The 21,448-nt window shown below is 50.0% G+C and overlaps 10 protein-coding genes across 10 annotated transcripts; 6 read left to right on the plus strand and 4 right to left on the minus strand.

Moving 5' to 3' along the window:
• Window positions 1-111: 111 nt before the first annotated feature.
• ASPVEDRAFT_125961 (uncharacterized protein) lies at window positions 112-1,215 on the plus strand (the record flags this gene model as incomplete). Its single annotated transcript, XM_040806315.1, has 1 exon — window positions 112-1,215. A coding segment is annotated over one exon (1,104 nt), but the record flags the coding sequence as incomplete, so codon positions are not given.
• On the minus strand, window positions 1,083-3,318 carry ASPVEDRAFT_148366 (flavin-containing monooxygenase; the record flags this gene model as incomplete). The annotated part of the gene is made up of 8 exons (XM_040808160.1): window positions 1,083-1,380; window positions 1,427-1,593; window positions 1,646-2,206; window positions 2,256-2,522; window positions 2,572-2,640; window positions 2,693-2,942; window positions 2,992-3,005; window positions 3,062-3,318. 8 exons carry the CDS (start codon window positions 3,316-3,318, stop codon window positions 1,247-1,249), a joined length of 1,719 nt encoding a protein of 572 aa, XP_040665003.1. The 3' UTR covers window positions 1,083-1,246.
• A 766-nt stretch (window positions 3,319-4,084) lies between these two features.
• ASPVEDRAFT_69702 (uncharacterized protein) lies at window positions 4,085-5,744 on the minus strand (the record flags this gene model as incomplete). The annotated part of the gene is made up of 8 exons (XM_040816032.1): window positions 4,085-4,176; window positions 4,223-4,650; window positions 4,695-4,721; window positions 4,778-4,854; window positions 4,904-5,137; window positions 5,240-5,316; window positions 5,369-5,432; window positions 5,494-5,744. 8 exons carry the CDS (start codon window positions 5,742-5,744, stop codon window positions 4,123-4,125), a joined length of 1,212 nt encoding a protein of 403 aa, XP_040665004.1. The 3' UTR covers window positions 4,085-4,122.
• Window positions 5,745-6,614: 870 nt separating this feature from the next.
• Window positions 6,615-7,517, minus strand: ASPVEDRAFT_882477 (uncharacterized protein; the record flags this gene model as incomplete). The annotated part of the gene is made up of 1 exon (XM_040818263.1): window positions 6,615-7,517. The coding sequence occupies one exon, from the start codon at window positions 7,515-7,517 to the stop codon at window positions 6,615-6,617; it is 903 nt and encodes a 300-aa protein (XP_040665005.1).
• Window positions 7,518-7,851: 334 nt separating this feature from the next.
• On the plus strand, window positions 7,852-9,701 carry ASPVEDRAFT_80859 (uncharacterized protein; the record flags this gene model as incomplete). The annotated part of the gene is made up of 8 exons (XM_040816939.1): window positions 7,852-8,025; window positions 8,099-8,254; window positions 8,315-8,423; window positions 8,479-8,912; window positions 8,968-9,254; window positions 9,308-9,390; window positions 9,451-9,624; window positions 9,682-9,701. The coding sequence occupies 8 exons, from the start codon at window positions 7,852-7,854 to the stop codon at window positions 9,699-9,701; spliced, it is 1,437 nt and encodes a 478-aa protein (XP_040665006.1).
• A 660-nt stretch (window positions 9,702-10,361) lies between these two features.
• Window positions 10,362-12,204, plus strand: ASPVEDRAFT_80860 (uncharacterized protein; the record flags this gene model as incomplete). Its single annotated transcript, XM_040816940.1, has 4 exons — window positions 10,362-10,408; window positions 10,459-10,692; window positions 10,753-11,181; window positions 11,235-12,204. The coding sequence occupies 4 exons, from the start codon at window positions 10,362-10,364 to the stop codon at window positions 12,202-12,204; spliced, it is 1,680 nt and encodes a 559-aa protein (XP_040665007.1).
• A 96-nt stretch (window positions 12,205-12,300) lies between these two features.
• On the plus strand, window positions 12,301-14,356 carry ASPVEDRAFT_507508 (uncharacterized protein). Its single transcript, XM_040814358.1, has 2 exons — window positions 12,301-12,769; window positions 12,837-14,356. The coding sequence occupies exons 1-2, from the start codon at window positions 12,396-12,398 to the stop codon at window positions 14,218-14,220; spliced, it is 1,758 nt and encodes a 585-aa protein (XP_040665008.1). The 5' UTR covers window positions 12,301-12,395; the 3' UTR covers window positions 14,221-14,356.
• A 462-nt stretch (window positions 14,357-14,818) lies between these two features.
• ASPVEDRAFT_26068 (uncharacterized protein) lies at window positions 14,819-15,157 on the minus strand (the record flags this gene model as incomplete). The annotated part of the gene is made up of 1 exon (XM_040809856.1): window positions 14,819-15,157. One exon carries the CDS (start codon window positions 15,155-15,157, stop codon window positions 14,819-14,821), a length of 339 nt encoding a protein of 112 aa, XP_040665009.1.
• Window positions 15,158-15,962: 805 nt separating this feature from the next.
• On the plus strand, window positions 15,963-16,304 carry ASPVEDRAFT_26069 (uncharacterized protein; the record flags this gene model as incomplete). Its single annotated transcript, XM_040809857.1, has 1 exon — window positions 15,963-16,304. The coding sequence occupies one exon, from the start codon at window positions 15,963-15,965 to the stop codon at window positions 16,302-16,304; it is 342 nt and encodes a 113-aa protein (XP_040665010.1).
• Window positions 16,305-17,406: 1,102 nt separating this feature from the next.
• On the plus strand, window positions 17,407-18,962 carry ASPVEDRAFT_80864 (FAD-dependent oxidoreductase; the record flags this gene model as incomplete). The annotated part of the gene is made up of 4 exons (XM_040816941.1): window positions 17,407-17,545; window positions 17,616-18,184; window positions 18,256-18,596; window positions 18,650-18,962. The coding sequence occupies 4 exons, from the start codon at window positions 17,407-17,409 to the stop codon at window positions 18,960-18,962; spliced, it is 1,362 nt and encodes a 453-aa protein (XP_040665011.1).
• Window positions 18,963-21,448: the final 2,486 nt, after the last annotated feature.

The raw sequence follows: 21,448 nt of genomic DNA on the forward strand, positions 1-21,448 counted from the left end.
GTTCACCGAGCCGCGGTGCTCAAGGTTCGCCAATTCCTCCTTACTATCCAGCCCTAATCTAACACTACGGTCCAGTCCCCAGGCCCCAATCACCATTTCGAAATCACCGACCTCCCAATCCCACAGCCCGGCCCAACAGACGTCCTCGTAAAACTCTCCGTAACAGGTCTCTGCGGCACCGACTTCGCACTTGCCTCAGGTGCCCTCGGCCAAACCCGCCCCATCCTCGGGCATGAGGGCATCGGACGCGTATCAAAACTCGGCTCTGCACTCAACGAATCCCAAGTGAAACTCGGACAACGAGTCGGTATATCCTGGGTCCGGGGCGTCTGTGGGGATTGCGCATTTTGTCTACATGAGGGCGGGGAGGGCGAGGCACATTGCGCCGCACAGATCCATTCTGGACGGAAGGTTGATGGGACTCTTGCGGGTTTCACAGTTGTGCCGTTTGATTATATCAGTATGCTTCCTGAGGGCCTTGAGGATGCGGTTCTTGCTCCGGTTATGTGTGGTGGTGTCACGGCTTATAAAGCGCTGAAGCTTGCGAATGTGGTTCCTGGGGCCTGGGTTGTGCTGCTTGGGGCTGGAGGTGGTGTTGGCTCGTTGGGGATTCAGTACGCGCGGGCGATGGGATATAGGGTTATTGCTGTTGATGCGGGCAGTGAGAAAGAAGAGGCTTGTTTAGAGCTTGGAGCGAGTGTTTACGTGGATATAAACCGGGAAGGGCTGGATATTGCTCGTGCGGTGAAAGGGCTAACTGATGGCAAGGGAGCAAGTGCTGTTATTGTCATTGCAGGGTCTGCTCGTGCGTACCAGGATGCATTCCACCTTGTAGCACCATTTGGGACGCTGGTGTGTGTTGGAATCACGCCACTCTCGGAACCGATACAGGTCCATCCTTTAACCCTCATTGATAATGGTATCAGGGTGATTGGGTCGATGACTGGTACGAGGCAAGATATAGTCGAGGCCGTGGAATTCGTGAGACGAGGAGAGGTTGTCCCAGAGGTTCAGATAATACCTTTGAAGATCATGGAAGGTATAGGAGAATTACGTGCGCAAAATAAGGTGAGTCATGGTCTACCATTACTAACTATTGCTATCCTATCTGACAATGTGTTTAGATTACAGGGAAGTTGGTGGTTGATGTCACTTCAAGCTAGAAACAAGAGATTTGAAATAACGTGGTTACGAGTCCCGCATAATAACATTTAAAAGAACCACGCTCTCCATCGTCTGCTATCAATCAAGTCAAGTAATAAGCAAGATCACCATCCTCAGCCCTCTCAAACTCCAGTTCCCCATTCCCCAGATACCGGAATGGATTGGACGTGTTGTACCCGATGTCGAAATGCTCAGGGCGGATGGTTTTGATATATTCTGTTTCGTTAGCACACAGATAGACTATCTCTGGACAATAACCCACCTTTATAATGCAGCACACTTCCTGGATACATCGCCGTCACCGTCGTACTCTGCCCGTTCTTCTTATTATACCAGGCCGTGCAGCCCTTGGACCACACGCAGCGCTTCAAGCTCTCAACCGCGTAGCGATTATATGCACACACAATATCGTCTTTCACGGCAATAGACCTAAGCCTATCATCAGTATATCATCTGTAAATAAAAGGGAGGGTAGACTGACTTGATATCCTCGTTTGCAATTTTCTCAATCCAATCCAGCATATAATCCCCCGACCAGGCTATCGTGGCAGGAACAGACCCATGTCCAATTGGATTATTAGGCCCAGTAAAGATAAAGTAATTCGGAATCCCAGGCGCACACATAGAGAAATAAGCCTGTGGGATATCCTTCCACTCTTCATCGAGTCTTCGCCCGTCCCGTCCGACCAGCTCCCAGGGGGGAATAAACGAGGTGTTGAATCCGGTGGCGCAGACGATTAGGTCGAATTCCTCTTCTTCCTCCTTTCCCTCCGCGGATTCGGATTTGGATTTCGTGATGATCCCCCGAGGCGTGATTCGTGTAATCGGGTCGAAGCAGAAACGCGCGTTAGGCTCTTGCATGGCTTCTAGATATCCGTCTCCGGGGCTAAGGCGACGACAGCCAATCTCATAGTCTGGGATGAGTTTGTCGATGAGATGGGGATTTTCAGCGAGACGGGCGCGCATGACGCCGTTAACGAGGTTATATAAGAATTTGTTTCCGGGGGAGCCGGAGAGCATGAGCTGGTAGGTAATGTTGACTCTTTGGAGTATATTAGTAGGAGTTCAAGTGTCCACGGTAGGTCACTCACGATCGTTCAATGTATTTTCTATACTCTAGGAATTTGGCTGGATCCTCACGGTATAGTTTCTTCTCCTCCTCTGTATATTGAAAGTTTGTTCCCATTTTGTCTTTGGTAATATCGCCAGCTAGGTTGGTGGATACCCATGTTGGATGCCGGATGTAGTTAACGAGTTTGCTAGCTTTTGGCTGTAGGGCGGGGATGACCTGTAGTGCTGAGGAGCCGTTGCCAATAACAGCAATCTTCTTGTCAGTCCAGTCATAGTCGAGGTCCCTAGTTAAGTCAATTCGCATTGCAGATGCAGAGGAGAAAGAGGGTGAGCCACCATTTGGCTGTATGCAGCACCTTTCCTTGGAATGTATCGAGGCCGTCAATATCCGGAAGGCTCCAGTTACTGTTCCCATTAATATTATATCATAGAGACGAGAGGCCAAGACAAGGCATACTTGAGAATACCACTTCCATCAAGAAGGACATCAGCCTTATCCTCGACCACCTCATCACCGCGCTGAAGCTTCAGCTGCCAATGGCCTTGGTCTTCATTCCAAACCGAACTAATGACTTTGGTATTAAGCTGCACCTTCTCATCCAAACCAAACTTCTTGATTGTTTCAAGGATATACTGCTGGATCTCCGGTCCCTTCGCATAGCACTGCGACCAGTCGGGGTTGGGATTGAAGTAGAAAGCATAACTGTCTGGTAGAATTAGACTTGACATAATAGCGAAGAGGAACGATTAACCAACGAATTGGGATATCACTATATTATCAATTTATTAGCGTAGTCATGTTGTCATTTTGAACATGGGGACGCACCATCCAACACCCGGGTAGACATTCTCATACCACGTCCCGCCGACTTCAGGATTCTTCTCGTAGATGGTGAAGTCTATATAGTCAAGCGGGCGCTCATGCTTCAGCTTGTACGCCATGGTCAACCCAGAAATGCCCGCGCCGATACACACCACGCGCAGCTTGCGGGGGGTAAAGGCAAAGGCAGACGTGTCAATTGCCCAGTCATCGTGGGCGGTGCCGTTTGTAGCTGGCATGGTTTCGCTTGAGGTTAAAGTCATTGCTATTTCGAGCGCGTGCGAAGAGGCAATTGCAATATCCAACAGGAAGAGATTTATATAAACCTGACGTTGAGGGGCACAGTGCCTCCCCGACAGGTAAGCCACCGTGGGACAACCCCTCACGATGGAGTGACCTAAGGCTCTGTCCTTAACTCCTCCAGGCTAGAGTGTGAGGCTGTACCGAGCCGGATCGCGAATCGGCTGCATTAGGCCGTTTCTAGATCGTTGCTAGACCGTTGCTAGACCGTTGCTAGTGGGCGTTCGGCTTCATGGCACGCGGCCCGGTTATCGCCGTTATCAGTGCTTAATTGTACGTTTGTCTTGTCCTTGTCATTGTGACCGAGATCCGTAAACTATTGTAGAAATCGATTGACAGTATTCCTGCTCCAGTGTTCCCGGTAATTTCCGGATGGAGTTCTGCCATGAGGCAAGCCCAGCGTTAAGGAACAGAGGAAGAGCCGCCATGTCCAACACTAATGCACGTCCATTAGGCCCCCACCGTCAGCCAGTCTACCGTCTCAGCCAGTCTACCGTGGCCGCTCGTAAGCAGGTGGCTCTTCGGAGCTGTGGGACAGCAGCATGGAATCAAGACGCAATTCCGGGTGTGGGAGCAGAAGAACCTGTAATATAAAGTACCATATCTCTAGGCATTCTTCTACGCCGTTCCTGGTGTTTATGAGCAACGCAGTAAGAAAACAAATCTATGTGATTAATCTATAGTACCAAATGTAGTCCAATAATACAACCCAGCAACATCAAGTAATATGACGAGTTCTGATATACCTGAACTGCCGGGCTTTCTTCCTATTCATTGTCGTCGAACAAGAACATCTTCTTCTGCATGGCATCCGAAATAAACTATTAAACGTCAGCACAAATATGTCCAACTGATGAATAAACATACCATCTTATAATCCTGATGCGAAACCCCCTCAATATAATGCACAGACTGACTCTTCGGAAACCCCCCTGACAGCCCCTTGAGCATATCATCAAAGTTCCTCCCCCGGCCCAAATGCGTACTGCCCTGCCACTGTGCCTGGCAATTCGAATCACCCTTGCCATGATCCTTCAGACCAAACCCATAGAATATGTTTCGTGAAAAGTATCGTTCGCGAATCGAGGATCGGCCGGCGACGGCATCGGTGCGGACGTACTTGGGGAAGGCGTCTGGTTCGTCGTCACTAATACCGTATGGCCAGTCGTTGTAGGTGCCGTTGCAGCTGCTGTCGTCGAGGGGCCGGTCTGTTACGGGCCAGGCGTAGGAGCCTGGGTTCATGACGCCGTAGTGCACTTTGGAGTCTTCGGGTTGGGTTGGGCGGAGCATGGCGTCTGGATAGTTAGTCGAGGTACTCAAGGGGAAGAGAATAACATACAGCGTTGAATCATCTGTGCGCCGAGTGCTGTGGTGTATATATTAGCCAGATACGTAGTCACAGCGGACGGCAGAGGGACGTACAGTGACTAGCAATAACGACAGTATCCAGTTCAGGATAAACATCCTTGTTCCAGAAGCTCTTGACCAGTTTATCCATCCTGTGGTATGTCAGTCTCCGTCTAGTCAGACTGGTTGAATTCCACGTACGCTTCAAAGGAAGAGAGATTCACATCTCCTGGACCGACTGCAGCATCGCCCTTTTGGTAATCATTGCCCTCAAAATAGATATCATCGGATGTCCCAGCTCCAGCGTCGACATCGTCCTCATTCAGCCATTGAGGCGCGGTAACAAGGACCCGGTCCATGTCTGCGTTGACACTGTCTTTCCCGGCCGCGCATACCAGAGCGTTCCGCATATCTAACACACTTGAATTAGCGAGGCTTTCTGAGGGATAGTGAGCTCGATCCTACCGTTGGCATATTGCCACCCACTGCGTTCAGACTGTTAGAGATGCTCAGTTTAAGAGGCAAGGAATGACATACTTTCTCCGGGCACCAGCAATTGTCACGATCACACGCTTAACGCGGCTGAAGTCTTTTGTATTCTCGACAAAGTATGGCTGTTGGAAATATCAGTCTTGGCTGGCCTGTATGTCTAATTGTCAGACCTACCAGGGTAGCGTTGGTATCATCGTCGACGACGACCCGCTTCAAGTCAAATCCAGCAACCGTAGGCCTGAGAAATAGCATTAAATCAGCTTCAGCTTCAAGCTTTGTATAATGGTGCTATCACATACAACTCTTCCCATCCGGTATCCTTATCACCCTTTGGTTTGGCTGTCCCAATCATAATAGTCGGGCAGCTGCTAGGCTGAGTCTGGTTCAAGGCATCTCGGCCGCCCGTTAAGACTACCTTCTGCACATCGTCGACTTTCCCTGTTGGTGGGTTGTCGCCGTTCGAGTGGTTCTCCTGCAGCCATTCAGGGGCGACTTTGGCGTGCGCTGCTGCTGCGAGAGCTATTAATAGGGTCGTAGATGGGATGTGCATGACAGCCGTAAATCTTTGTGAAGAGATGCCAGTCGAAGATGATGCTAATCTATGGAGCAAGATGGACTTTATATAGAGGCAGTGGATGAAAGGAAGAGAGAAGGCAGCAGGAGATAACCGAGGGATAGGGGTACGCGCTATAACGCAAAGCTCCTTATGAGGTACCTTGAGAGATGGGCATATGAAAGCGAGGGTGCTATCAACTCCTGACCTTCATCCCAACGGTATTGAATGCTGATCATGCAGCATTCTGCCTTGTGGGTCAGTGGGTCAATCACGACAGCTCTGAGCCAGGCCATACTGCCGCTATTCCCAGGGTCCAGGCTGCTTCCTTTGGAAAAGTATATCAGAGCTATCGAGGAGTGAAGTGAGATATTCTTAATACTCTGTACACCACCTCTCTTCCAAAAACCTCCAATATCGTCAGCGGACTAACGGAAGCCCAAGGTGAAGCGAACGGATGATCGTCCGGCGTCGACGATCGCACGTCAAGATCCGTCAAGATCAACGCCCCTGAAGGTAAAGCACGTTGGTTGATGACGAAGCTCCGATTTGTTTGACGTACGCCAGACAGTCGCATAAATTCGGCAGCATGGGCCTGGACTCGGCGCGTGACGTGTGTGTGGACCTCCTGAGCTTGTCCCCGAATTAGAATACCAGTACCAGATATTAAGCGGTGGCTTGTCTGTTAGTGCGGCATTCGACAATGTTTCAATTTGGTTTTTACTAGAGTACGTTCTTGGTGTCATCGATGGAATCAGAAAGAAGGCTCGACGGATCATCCATACTGGCAGGAGAGATAAGATTAGGTTAAGCCACCGGATCAGATAACTAAGGAAGCCGACCAAATGGACATACGGATACCACGGTCTAGCATGTGTCTCCCTTTCGAAATTCTTCTTGGATCAGGGGCTCCAAAAACTGCAGCATATGCGGTCGCACCTTATCAGCTTCATGGGAGGCACCATCTACAACCGCCAACTGACTCTTGATACCATCCGCTTCCCATGCCGTTTGCGATTCCTGCAGCGTCTGCAGCCTTCCCTGTCTCATCGCCGATAAATCTCCAGATTTCTGGCCTCTTGTCAGCTTTCCCACCCAGTTCCAGAATTCCTCGCTGCCATGAATCTGGTTATCCTCAGATCCGACAGCCAGCTGGATAGGCACTTGCTGAATAGGTTTTGTCGACACTGGTCGGCCAAACAACTCCTCCACATTTGCAATGCCTTCTGGCCATGGTTTGTCTGGGTCTAACATTGTTGTACGTCCTGGTGCTCCAATGCTGACAGCCAGTAGCTTTTCAGGATAGAGATAGAGGAATCGCTGAGCAAACTGGCCACCCCCTGAGAATCCCATCATGAAGATCTTGCCGGTCTCTATCCCTGGCCACCGAGCCGCGACTTCCTCCAGGATAGATAACACCGCAAGGTCTGAAGAGAGTGACTTTGAGCGCAGCGTTTTGTACGAGTCCAAGTCATTTGGCCCGTCCAGACCACTAGGGTATAACGGGGCGAGAATGGCGCAAGGTGTCGAGGTCGCAAAGGAGACCATCTCATTAGAATAAAGTGTGCCCATTTTTCGGAGGGTGCCATGTATCCAAACCAGAAGAGGCAGCTTCTTAATTGAGGCTGTGTCGTAGTGCTGTGGTGGTATGTAGAGCGAGTACGAAACGCGTGGATCGGACTTCAGTGCCCTCAGTGGCGTATGGCCCACCATGAACGCCGCCTGGAGGAACTGAGAAGGCACATCGGCTGTTGACAACGGTTTTTGCATAATGGATGTTTTGAAGGTTATTGTGGTGAGGCTCTTCGAACCCGATCAACATATATATAGGTAGTACGGGCGGCAAGCGAGTTTCGCACAACGGAGCGAACTTCGCTTCAGGCTATCCAGGCCTGACAGACCTGAATATGAATTCTGTAAGGCCTCCCCATATTCGCCTGCGCCACGTCGATCTCCCACAGTCTCATCAAATCGCTTCTGTGCGCTTCCACTGCCGAGAATCGCTGCAGATGAGCCACTGTAAATCTCAGCTAGGCGTTCATCTTGGACACATTTAAGATGTAGGTCATTAGGCTTCAAGAACGGCAGAACCAAACAGGCCATCATGTCGTCAAATTCCGTCGAGCGCAAAGAGTCTCACGATGTGGAAGTCTGCCACAGCCATGAAGAAGTCCACGTCGAGACTGACGTTCCTTTGTCACAGCATCGCAGATTGAAATGGAAGCTCGATCTACTCATTCTACCACTTATTTCTAGTGTATACTTCTTCGCGTCAATGGTAGGCAGCGATGACATTTCGTTGTCACCGATCTAACTCTGCTCACGGTCGCTCCGATCTCGCGAATGCAAAGGTTGCTGGTTTATCTGAGGAACTACGCATATCACCCCAAGGATACTCAAATGCTGCCACTATACTTCTAGTTGGCTACATTATCTTCCAGCTACCAGGTACGCTGTTGATTAAGCAGATAGGCCCTGCTAGGCAATTTGCTGGCGCAATGATGACTGTAAGAAAGCCATTCAATTTGAACATAGTCTAAGAACCCAAGTCTGATATAATTTGATAGTGGGGAGCAATTACGGCTGCGACTGTCTGCATCAAGACCACGGCGCATCTTCTAGCAGTACGTTTTCTGGTCGGCGTCGCCGAGGCATTCGTCCAGGGGGGCGTCTTCTGTGAGTGTTCGTCTCTCGTGTGTCTACTACTATCTAACAGCTAGTGTTATTATAGACCTGAGCTTCTGGTATCAGTACAGCGAGCTTGCTACACGGGGTGCCATCTTCTACTCCATGTCGTCCTTGGCCGGGGCATTCAACGGACTTATCGCGTACGGGATTGCCAAAGATCTAGATGGAGTGAATGGCTGGCGAGCATGGCGCTGGATATTTCTGATCGAGGGTATCATGCCCTGTGCATTTGCATTTATCGTTCTATTCCTCCTACCGGCCAGCCCTGAAACACTCAAGCTTGGATTCAGCGAGGAGGAAAAGGCCCTTGTTGTGCGTCGGGCACGAAACGCTCATAACACGTCCGAAGCAAGGCTGCAGGTGAAGAAAATACCGCTCATCCTGCTAAGCGTGCATTTCTGGCTTCTGTTGGGTATTGCATGCTGTGGACATTTCTGTGTTGGTTCGATGTCCAACTTTCTTCCGGCGATTATTGAGGTAGTAGCTCCACCCTGTTAGTGGTGAGTTAGATGCTGATATGACTTGTTCACAGAGCTTTGGATACAACCAAGTAGATACGCAGATGTTTACGGTCATTGTATACGCATGTGCATGCGTTGGGATTCTATTCTGGGCCCGGGTGGCTGATCGAACGAACGCGCGAGGCCTCACTCTTGCTGCCTCGACATGCGGTGCAATTGTTGGGTACGCAGTGCTGCTAGCAGTTAAGAATCAACGTGCTCGGTTCGCTGCGACATGTGTTCTTGCGTTCTCCATTCACCCGAATATTGTCCTTCAATTGTCCTGGGCGGCTATGAATTTCGTTGGATATACGCGAAGGTAGGCCGAGTATAGACCATTTGAGAGACTTCAATACTAACCAAGGAAAACAGGGGCTCTTGTTTGGCTTTTATGAATATATTCTCACAGGCCTTCGCCATCTGTGGAACTCAGGCCTATAGTGATCCGCCATTGTGTATGTCTTGATACTGAGCTCTAACCTACGTTGGTAGTTTACTGACAGCAATATCAACAGACCGGAAAGGCAATGCCTCTGCCCTTGGCTTGTGCTGCTGCACTCTCGTACTCTCTCTTGTCCTAAGATGGTATCTGGGTGTTTTGAATGAGAGAAAGAGGAAAGCCCAACACACAGACGAGGCGCACCGCCAGAGAGAGGAGAGCTTGGAAGAACTTGGAGACCTTCACCCTGGTAAGACTGTCAACTCATAGGCCATTGAAAAATTTGCTAACCTGTAATCCATATTAGACTTCTATTATACCACCTGAGTCCATTGGACTGCCATCAGGTTTCACGATAGATCACTTGTTTTCCAGATATATATTTGGATGATGCTATAGGCAGACCATGTTGTGTAAATAGTCGGCAATTGAATGGGCCACTTTTAAAAAGACTAAAATCGATAGCTCTGCTTTGTACGAGCCCGAATCGACTGACAATTTTTAATCCGACTCATTTTGGTAGAAAAATAGAGAAATCTACAACTCGTAGGGAGCAGGACGCCTGGCGAGGTCACGTGGAATTCCTCCCCTCTTCCTCTTCGTTTCTCACTTCTCTTTCCTCTGTTCTTCATAACACCCACTTTCTTGTAATAACTGAGGTCCATATTCTTGGCACCAGGCTGCCATGGTTTGAAGCGAACAAATACCGGGGCTATTGGAATGTGGGTAAAATTTCACCTCACTTCCCATCTTGTTCCCATCTGTACCACCGATACTGCAAGCTGCGAACATTGGAAAAATGGACCGAAGTGAAAGTAGAGCTCGTCCGTCCAAGCGCTCATCAATGGCATGTACTTCCTGCCGCCAGGTGAAGGTTGGTTATTGAGCCCGGCAATCGGACGCTCGTTGAACTCACATCATCTTCAGCTGCGCTGCGATGCCACGCAATGTTTTCCAGCACCGTGCACTCGATGCCAGAAACATCGCATGAGCTGCAAATTCGACTCCAAGTTCAAAAGAAAACCAGTGAGAGGGTAAGTTATTCCTTGGAATCTTGACCAAAACTTGGATCTAAATTTCCCAGGTCGCTTGAGAAAGCGATGGAAGAGAATGAACGATTACGCCGGCTTGTTAACACAGAAACGACGCCTGTTAAATCAGATCTGGACGCTAATTTACCAGGAGGGCATGCCTTGCCACCTGTGCAAAAGGATCAAGAGCCCCCTTTGCCGAGTAGCTTTACCTGGGAATTACCACAAGCCCAGCTACTCGAAGAAGTTGAATTAGATGGCTTGACTATCCGAGACCTCTTTGAACAGTATGGTATCCCCGCCTGTTGACACTGGAGAAGTTTAGTGGGCTAATAATTAGGTTGCAGCTTTGCTCGTCATTATTTCCATCACCTTCCCATTCTGGATTTGACAAAGTCGATAGATTCTATCAGGATCGTAAGCCCTCTTCTTTTCTGGACGATAATTGTCATTGCGTCCAGAAAGCACCCCCTACATGGCGACCTCTCCCGTGTGCTCAAGGAGCCATTTCTTCGAATATTGGCGAATAGTATGATTCGATCAGTTCGCAGCATTCACACTATTCAAGCCCTCCTGCTCCTTTGTCTGTGGCCGTTCCCCGTAGAAACCCAGCTGGACGACCCAAGCTGGGAGTACTGTGGAATAGCCGTTGCTGCTGCCTTGAAGATGGGCCTAGAAGGCTCTCCAGTGAACTGGGGTCAGCCCGTTCGACCGAGCCCAGATGAGCATACTTCGCGGTTAAAAACGTGGCTCGGGTGCTTTGTAGTTAGCACAAAGTAAGTACATCTGGATGTGACTGTGTCTGGCGCGGAACTAACTGAAGTCAAAGCCTGGCGGCTTGTCTGTCGCTGCCTCCCCCAATGGCCTCCGTTGCTTCCTTAATGCCTAGAGTTCGCGACTCTATCAGGAGCAGCCTCCCAGAAGAGTTTTTAGCGCTTTTGGAAATCCAAGCCTATTCAATCCGAGCTACTTCGCTGCTGAACGACCAAGTCAGCAGTACAGCCCAAAGATCATTCATAGAGCTTCTTGACAGTGATTTGGACGCTATTGAAAGTCGTATGCCGAGAGGAATCTATGCATCACTTCAGATTAGCATAGTTGCAGCACGGCTTAGGCTGTATTCGCTACCGCTGCTTTCGCGAACCTCACACAAGACCGCGAATGATGGCCCGGACGCTCTTACAAAGGCAACGTGGTACAAAGGCTTCCATGCAGCCATGAAGCTTGTGGATACGTTTTCTGGCTGGGCTCAGTCAAGCCAAGAAGGTAATCTTGAGTCGACAACCGAGTCGTTCGTCACCCATTTTCCAAAGCAATATTTATCTGCACTTGTAATGGCAGGGATGTATTTTATCAATTTGCTGGCTATTGACACCAATATATCGATACACGACAAGCTTCTCGCCCGGAACCATATCAAAAAGGCGTATGAGACACTGACTGCCCAGTCGACAGAGGAAAGGGATGAGCCTTATCGAGCGGGAAAAGCAATTGAATTCCTCTCACGCCATATCGAGGCACAGGGCGTATGCATGGAACTGCGCCAGCCTGGCGAGGGAAATCGACCTTTGAGCATAATAAACAGCGGGATGAGAATGGTGGGGCACTTTCGAAGCCAGCTAGGTTCTCAGGAGTCGAACGTCGCTGAAGACTCACCCGCCGGGGTTTCGGATCTACCAGCGTTGGAAGACTTTACCGATCTACCACCATTCGGAGACGACTTGTTTGAATGGAATTCCTGGTTCGCTGGTATGGATAACATCAGCACATTGTTCCAAATGCCAGCCACAACTCCTTAGTGTATAATCATCCACCATAATCGCTTCGGAACTGCGGCACCAAAGCGATGTTCGCTTACCGGGCCGAACTATCAAACCCCAGCGCGTATTTGAAGTCACTTTCCCATCCAGTCAATGCGAATTACCTTCCTGCGGGAGATATAATTGTATCTTGAATTGAATTATTCCGTTCCTATCTTGTTCTCCTTACCATGGAATCGATTCAGCCTGATCTCAAAGCCCCGCGCGAGCGTTTATGCCAGATCATTACTCCGGTTGGGATGCTGGGCTATGGTTTCAATGTAGCAGACGTCGAGTTTGGTCTGCAATTAAGCTTGGAAGCAAAGGCCCCTACAGCAATTATCCTGGACTCTGGGTCGACAGATTCCGGACCAGCAAAACTTGCACTAGGAACTATGACTTGCCCTCGATCGGCCTACGAGAGAGATCTCCGCCAGTTAATCCGGCTTGTGCAACGCTACCATGTCCCTTTGTTGATCAGCTCAGCCGGCGGGGATGGCAGTAATGCGCATGTCAACGAGTTCCTTGAAATAATTCGTGAGACCCTCGAGACTTCCGGCTCCAGGTAAGACAGATTTTCACATTGGAATCCTGATTTTTGCAGTTTGCTAATTTAGTGTCAGCCAGCACAGTAGCTTGAAGGTCCTCTCAATTTATTGTGAGACGAGGAAGGAATGGCTTTTGCATCAGCTTGAAGCCGGCAAGGTTTCCGGGTGTGGTCCATGTGTACCTGCCCTCACTGTCGAGGACATCAAAGCTACCCCAACAATTGTTGGCCAAATTGGGCCAGAACCCATGGTACGGGCGATGGCCGCTCATCCTGAATTTGACATTCTGGTTGCCGGAAGAGCGTATGACCCGAGCCCTTTTGTTGCATTCTGCGCCTTCAAGTCTTCTACCAATTCATATGCGAGCGCCCTGAACCTAAGCTCCACAGTACTTGGCGGCTTCACGCATATGGGTAAGCTGATGGAGTGTGGAGGAGCCTGCGCGACTCCCAAGTGTGCGGCCTCCATGGCTACTATCTACTGTGATGGCTCATTTGACATACGTCCCTTGGCTTCTGGTTCACGGTGTACCGCCACGAGTGTAGCTGCACATGCACTGTACGAAAAGTGTCGGCCAGACATTCTACATGGCCCTGGCGGCTGTCTGGACCTGACCACTGCAAACTATTCTGTTCTAGATGATCGCATTACTGTCCATGTTGACGGCTCTGTCTTCAAGGCTTCCAAGCATGCGAACACACCGTACACGATGAAGTTTGAAGGAGCCAAGATCATTGGACATCGCACAATTTTCATGGGATCCTTTTGCGACCCAATATTGATCCAGCAGCTTCCTTCCCTTCTCTCTCGCGTGCGTGCCTATGTCACCGAACAACATTCACATGTTGGGGAAGCATGGTCGTTGTATTTTCATATCTATGGCTTTAATCCAAGCATACCGGCGGAACACCGCGGAGAAGTCTTTCTTGTTGGAGAGGCCCTGGCGGAGAACCAAGCCTTGGCAACAGACATTGCCTCGTGCGCCAGAGTTGCTTGTGTCCATGGTGCATATGCAGGTCAGAAAGCAACGAGTGGGAACTTTGGCATGGGGATCGGTGGGAAATTGGAAATTGAGATGGGAGTTTGCGCTGAGTTTTCGGTATATCACTTAGTGGAACTTGAAGAGGGACAGGAGTATGCACAGGAGATCCAGTTTCTTGAGGAGAGGGAGAGTGCGAAGGAGGTCGATGGCAAATTTCTCAAGTGGGAGATGCGTGTATTGGGCAAAGGACCTCGAATTGACAAAACGGATTGCCAGGCCCCAGGGAAAAACACTAACGGCGAGAGAATCAACACGCTCGCCCCTGGATCCAGGAGTACTCCAACAACTGCATCCTCGGCACCCAAGACCCTCGGTGACATTGCCAGTGTGGTCCGATCGAAAAACGCCGGCCCTTACGAAATCACACTCGATGTGATATTCGATGATCCAGCAGTGTATCAGCGGATCAAGGAAGCCAGACTTTGACACCCCAGCGCATCGCTGACCTTTACGGTATCGCGGTCGCAGATATTGTGTGGTCCGGGTTCTTTGATCCAGCCCTGGCATTCAAAGCAACAATTCCCCGCCGACGAGGTGGAAAGCTGCAGCCATCAGGCGGATTCATGGAGAATGATGTGCATGGGTCACAAAATCATTTGCCCCTGCTGACCTTGTCGCTGGAAAGTAGTGTTTGGCCTATTGGCTCCCCCGTGAAGCTCTAATGAAAGCATAGTCATATTTTACCCATAGTGTTTATACTATCGTATTTTATCTAGCCCACGGAGCGTGATGTTAAGACAGAGCAAGAACAGCTTCTTGGGGGTAAAACCTAGTATGAAGTCTATCTCTATGAAAACTAGAAATTCACCATCTTCGCCCGTTGGGTTGGTTTATTTCAAAGCTGTCCCATTTAGATATCTGTTAACTAAAGTGACAGAGACCCAGTTCCACCCTTCAGATACCATTCTCCTACCCCCCTCTCCTGGCCTTCGACTCTTTAGAACGATCCGGAGTCCACATCTAGACAATGTTAGGAACACAACCTAGGCTACACAATAACCAGAGTAAGACGCTTACCTTAGGGCTAAACAGAGCGAGACCCAAAAGCCTTAGACGTAAAGCCCAAGTCAATACACGCATCCTTCTTGAAGGTATCACTTCCACCATCAGCCCACCAGTCATTCCATCGTCCTCCGCCAATGCAGTCTCCGCCTTCGTAAAAGGCAGCTCTCTGGCGGCCCGCGCCGTAGGCGAGCACGCGGTAGGATTTAGTGGCAGGAACGTTTTCGTCACGGCAGGTGTTGTCCCAGACGTTGATTTCTTTGGCGTCTCCCGAGCAGTTTTCGCCGGTGAAGGCGCGGACCTTGAAGGCGAGGGCGCCCGAGGTGGCGCTTAGAAGGGCGAGGGTCTTGAGGACATGCATGATGCGTTTGTAGGAATTGAAGTACTGGATTGATTGGAAATGTGGAATTGGAATTGGAATTAAGTGGATTGATTGTTGATGGATGATGAGAACTGAGGGGGTTTGCTTTGGATTTTATAGCTGGATATCAGCAGTGACGAGGCCAGAAGTTCAACTTGATAGCAAGCATACATGTTGAGGCACTGCCTCCTTGGTTAGAATAAAACGATCGTCGCACAGCGCTGGGTAAAACCGCATCAAGGTAAACGCCTTCAGTTCGTATCTCCAAATTGACCTCATCGTTGACCGACATTTCCCTTCAAGCGCCGATCAATGAGAGGTTCATCTATGAGAGAAACAACGTTATGGTCCTATTGGATGTTGTCTGGGGTTGCCGAGCCCTGGAATGCAAGCTGCTGCAAGGTGCATATCAGGTCCCCGAACCATATGCAGATCTGCAGAAACTCGGCAGGATCTCGACCCTTGGATCGTCCCTGAGTAACTTTATTCGGATATACGATGCGCAGGTACTGTGCCCCTGGCCCCAATGCGCTGAGTATTTGCTGGATAACGTCAAGATCGCCATAGTACTGCGCAGGGTATATCCGAAAACATATTCATCTTCGTATCTAACACACGGGCCAGGTGTATAGGCCTCCTCCTTTGCGACGATGAATTGTACGCCGCGTCACCGAGCCTTTCTCCCAATCTTAATATAAAAGGGCCTCAGGGAAGTCGAATCTCTGGGTATCAACACACAGCTTCTATTCCAAGATCAAAATATCATATCTACTTCAACTACACCTATATCAACGCCACCACAAAAATGCAGCTCGGAAGCATCCTCACCCTCCTCTGCCTCAGCAGCGGCGCCCTCTCCTTCAAGGTCCGCGCATTCACAGACCCAGGTTGCAAGGGCGACGCAAAGGAAGTCAACATCTACGACAACACCTGCAAAGGCTCGGGTCTTCCCAAGACACAGTCCTTCCGTGTCCTGTCCTACGGAGCTCATCGTCAGCGTGCTGGGTTTTACTCGGACGGCTCTTGCAATGCCCTAGGCCGGGGATGGGTCGACTACTGGGCTGATGGCGGCAGCAATGTCTTCAGGAAAGACGACTGTGTCGACCTTGGATTTGGGGCGTACTCGATGGGATCTCGCTCTGCTTGATTGAGTCCATGCGCATGTAAGCCATCGAGAAGCTGCAGTGAAGAAAATATTCTAACTATCATTTGCAAGCCCTCGGCACTTTCTGGGCTGTTCTCTTGGTCAAGATACTTTCGTTAAGATGATTGATGTTTCGTTGGGTTTATTGAGATGGACTGAAGAGTTATCTTCGCATGTTTTCATGTACCTACAGTTGTCAGTTGTCGTCTTGCAATCCAGTCTATTCCATATAGAATTATATCCGTCGTAGTATGTTGTGTAGCTGCCACTCCTTAGTCCATCCCGAACAAAAGGACCCTCAGCGATGATGGACTTATACACCGGCATGGTTCGAAAGGCTTTCCCCGACCATTCCGATTCCCTATAAAGACAGTTTAGCTATACTAAACCCCTACTATTATCTACCCTTTTTCTATTCTCATTAGACGTTTAAGCTTGAATTAAGGTCATTATATGCCATATACTTAGTATGTCCTTGGCTTTTTCTGGCTAGTAGATGAGGTGCTGAGTATAGTCGAAAAAGTAGACGATAGCCATATTTATACTCCAACTTGAAAAACACACTAGGCAACGAAAGGGAAGGCTTTTTGGCATAATAGAAAAGTTACCAAGAATTTACTCACAATGCTGTCTTTTTTCTAACGCATAAATGCATCCCCAGCCGAATGGAGTCAATCTGCTCCACCCCGCTTACGAAATATCGGCCCCGGATAGTTGATCTCAACACATTACCAGCAGCGAATACTCTATACCTGTGGGTCCAATTCTTACCATTGACCTATTTTTTAACTCCGGGGAGCTGCGTCGCGGTTTGCTTGAATAACAAGTTAAAACAGGCAGGTTTGAGGCGCTGACTCAGCGGAGTATGAACGATGGCAGTTCCGAACCGACAAGCCCTAGCAAGATATGGGAATGATGGACAGCGTCTTGCTTCAAGCTGAACCTGAGATCCACTGGCAACGCAGGACATCACAGTCATGGTGCATTGCTTTCCGTGAGTTCCCGTGGTTAGACTTGGGGGTTTCCTGTCTATTTATACCCAGACGCCCCCAGAATGAATTGATAACCAGGGCACCTTGAACACAAAGGCCTCTCTGAGACAAACATGGAACGAAACACTGATACCGGGATCTCGGTCCTAGTTGTCGGCGGTGGCATTGCTGGCCTAACGTTTGCCATTGAGGCCCACCGCAAAGGCCATACCGTTCAGGTCATCGAACGGCGATTTGAAGGGGAGACTTCTGGTGCGTAACGCTGGATAAGGCGTGGAATAATATTCCATGCAAAGGTACAAGCAGCTAACTGCCGACTTAGGAGAGGTGATCGTAATCACCACCCCAGCCCTACAGACACCAAAGAAATGGCCAGGCTTCATGGAGCGGGCAAGGCAAGAAGCCTTTCCACCCGTATATAACATGCGCAAGTTTGACGGGACTCCAATTGCCGACTTCACCGCGGGCGATCCCAGCGATCCTTCTCTGGCTATATATCGCGCAAAGCTGCATGCGGTGCTATTCGAGTATGCCAAGAATCTCGGAATCCAGGTCGAGTTCTCAGCCACCGCAGTCGAGTATTTCGAGAACGATGAGCAAGGCGGTGTCGTTTTGTCCGATGGGCGGCGCTTAACGGCGGACGTGGTTGTTGCTGCTGATGGCGTGGGATCGAGGTCTTGGGAGCTGGTTGCTGGGAGTCGTGACCCTCCTATCAGCTCGGGGTTCGTGATGTATCGGGTTACGTTCCCTGTGGCGCCGGCGCTTGAGAATCCGGTTATCGCGGCTGAATTCGCGGGGTATAAGGATCGTGCGTTTCTGTATGCAGGGCCCGGGGCACATATCGTGATTTGCAAGTCCGGCGAGGATGTTTGCTGGCTTCTTACCCGCAGAGTACGTTGTCTGCGTAGTAAACCGGGCTTGTGCAGTGGGATTCAGTGGATATAGTGCTAATGGCACTCTAGGAAGACAGCAATACTGCGGAAGAAAGCTGGACAAGCTCCACCTCAATCAGCAAAGCCCTCGAGGCGGTCCAAGGCTGGGACGAGTTCGTCACCGAGCTGATCAAAGCGACACCCAACCAGACCGTACTCGACTGGAAGCTGATGTGGCGGAACCCTCAGCCCCGGTCAGCATCGCCTGGTGGTCGAGTTGTCCAGATTGGCGACGCCGCTCATCCATTCCTACCCACGTCAGCGAGTGGCGGGACTATGGCCATGGAGGACGCGTATTCACTGGCTGCATGTCTGCAGATTGCCGGAAGAAAGGGCGTGCCTATTGCAAGTAAGGTGCATAATCATTTACGGTAGGCGTTGACCAAACTGGACGGTTGAATTCTCCTGTGTTAATACGTGACAGGTTCGAACGAGTCTCATGCGCACAGAAGATGGGGTTCAAGAACCGCGAGCTATTCCATAACACAGACTGGGATGCTGTTGCGAAGAATCCTCAGGTATTGGGTAAAATGGTAGGAAACTGGGTGGTGCACCATGATTCGGAGCAGTACGCGTATGAAAATTATGCGAAATGTGCCGAGCATCTCCTCCACGGTGCGCCGTTTGAGAATGCGAATGCTGTTCCTGGCTACACGTATAAGCCATGGACTGCGAGGGAGCTTCTAGATGCTGCGGACCGTGGTGAGCCTGTTGTGGATGATGGGGACTGGTCTTAGCAGAGCATGACATTTTATCTGTATATTCTATAGACTGCAGATTCGTTTATATACTGAAATGGAGGTATAGAAACCTAAGTAGAAAAGAATATATACCAAGACCTTGACGATCACTGTCCCAGAGTAATGGCCTTCCCTAGTGTCATATTGGAACTAAAGTACCATCCAGACAATATCCAACAACCCTGCTTCTCACCGTCATGCCTGAGGTTGGTGGGTGAATCACTTACTGGTATAAAACGAATCATGAGTAATTCATCTTAATAGCCTTCAAATGAAGCTACTACCAGTAGACTGCTTAGCAAATCCAAGAGCGTATCAAGAAGATCTTGTTACAATTAGACTACTGCCATTATCACCACCATTAACATAGAAAGCTATATGGAAAGTAACACGGAAGCTAATCCTTACGTGGAATGCCTCAATACATCTCCGTTTGCTATATTGCATATCATCTCTTCTGAAAGAGTTCCAAAATACCGTCCTTTCCATACGCCGCAGCAACATCCTTCATGATATCAGCCCTAATCCAACCAACAAAGACAACAAACATAAATAGAGGAAAGGATAACTTACCATCGACGTTCTCTGTTTATTATCCTCCAAAAGCGGGTCAAGTCCTAATCCCAACAGGTATTTGAACGCGCCAGTATCTGAACGTTCCGATGGCCTGCTTTCACGATCAGAATCATACGATCGGATCTTCATCCTAGCAACCAGATGAAGCAAGGTTTCACCGTCGCCATTGCTCCCCATCAAGTCTGCTCCCGCAATACGGAGGGTCTCCAGCATCTCTGGGGTCAACACCGCTTCTCCAGCGCAAACACCGTCAGCGAAGTGTTTCCAGACAGGGGTGAGGCCGTCATGGTTTCTTGCGTTGATATCGAGGCCCAGGGCCAGGTACTCATGCAGAGCATCCTCTCCACAACGGCGCATATTTGGAACAATGTGGTGTAGAATGGTGTTTCCTTTAGGATCTGGGGTCTGTATATCAGCACCCGCGTCTCTCAGCTGCCGAACGAGGCAGAGGAGCAGCCGTCTAGCTGCTATATGGATGGGAGTGTATCCAGCAAGATTTGGTCGGACGCTGAGAGAAGGACATTTCTCAATGAGCTGGCGCAGAGTTTCGGCGGCTGCATTATTCTGTCCCTTATTATTTTTTGCCGCAACTTGTGCCTCGAACTCGTGGATTCGAAGGTCATAGCTACGCAGCAGCAGATGGACCACCGTGTCTCTCTCATTCGTTGCAGCCGATATATCAGCCCCCATGTCCCAGAGCCTCCGAGCGAGCTCCACCACTGAGTCTAGACCCCGACTACGCTCCTGTTCGTGGCCGTGACAAGCCGCCAGGAGGAGAGTCCTACCACGGGAATCTCGCCCGTCGATCTCTATGTTTGGCTGGGCAAGGAAGGTATCTACCATGGCGCTGCGCGAGAGCAGGTCGTGCAGGATAGTTGTATCTCCATTCACAGGAGCCCAAGGATCAGCCCCGTTGTCAAGGAGGAGCTGTACAGTCGCGGCGACCATTGCTCGCTGGGTATCAGACCCTGCATGCCGAAGCGCGGCTAGCTGAAGGGGATACGTATCGTTGGAACTAAGAAATAGACGGAGCGTATCCATATAATCCCACTCGTCTATGTCGAGGGGGGTATAGACATTGTCAATTCGCTGGTTGCAGTCTATGCCCGTAGCCAAAATAGCTCTCAGCACGTCAATATCCAACACTTTGATGCATTTGGAGAGCAATGACATCTTCCCAGATATTAAATCGGCACCATATTCGATGAGTACCGTGGCCATCGCACTATCTCCCTCAACCAGGGTCAGCGGTGTCGTACCTTTCTCGTCCGCTGCGTTCGGGTCGGCGCCGTGGTCCAAAAGGAGCTTGACTATGCGCAGACGTTGATAACCACCCTGTACGGCTACATGGAGAGCGTTTCGGCCAAGCGCATCAGTGATATTACCATCTGCCCCGTGGTCGAGAAGGTATTGAATAGCCCCTGTCTGCCACCAATGGTTGCCTCGAGCGAGTATATGCAGTGCACAGGTGTCCATGCTACGCCGGAGACATTCAACAGGCTTTATATTAACGTCGGCCTTGAAGGTCTCCACAACTAGTGAGAGGAGATCCATGTTTGGTAAAGTGCTTTGGACCACTGTCAGAATGAACGGCTGAACACCAGGGTAGTCCGTATCCGGTGAGCTCTGAGAACCGTTGACCCAGCCCTCCTCCTGTCGTTTGGATCCGAACTTCTCAAACTGTTCAAAGAAGCCCCAACGGGCCAGCTTGTGCAGAAAGTCCTCACTGCCAGATTTCAGCCGGCGCCGTGGTTGGACGCCGCGCCTGGCCAGCCCATCCAGGACACCAAAGGCCCCAGCGACAAGAGCATGGTCACAAATCCCAATCATATCGGTAGAGTGGTCCTGCATGACTTGGTCAACGATAGAGCTGGCATTCCCGTTAGCACAAGCCAACTGTAGGAATG

Source organism: Aspergillus versicolor, assembly GCF_001890125.1.
Source record: "Aspergillus versicolor CBS 583.65 unplaced genomic scaffold ASPVEscaffold_2, whole genome shotgun sequence".
NCBI classification, from domain to species: domain Eukaryota; kingdom Fungi; phylum Ascomycota; class Eurotiomycetes; order Eurotiales; family Aspergillaceae; genus Aspergillus; species Aspergillus versicolor.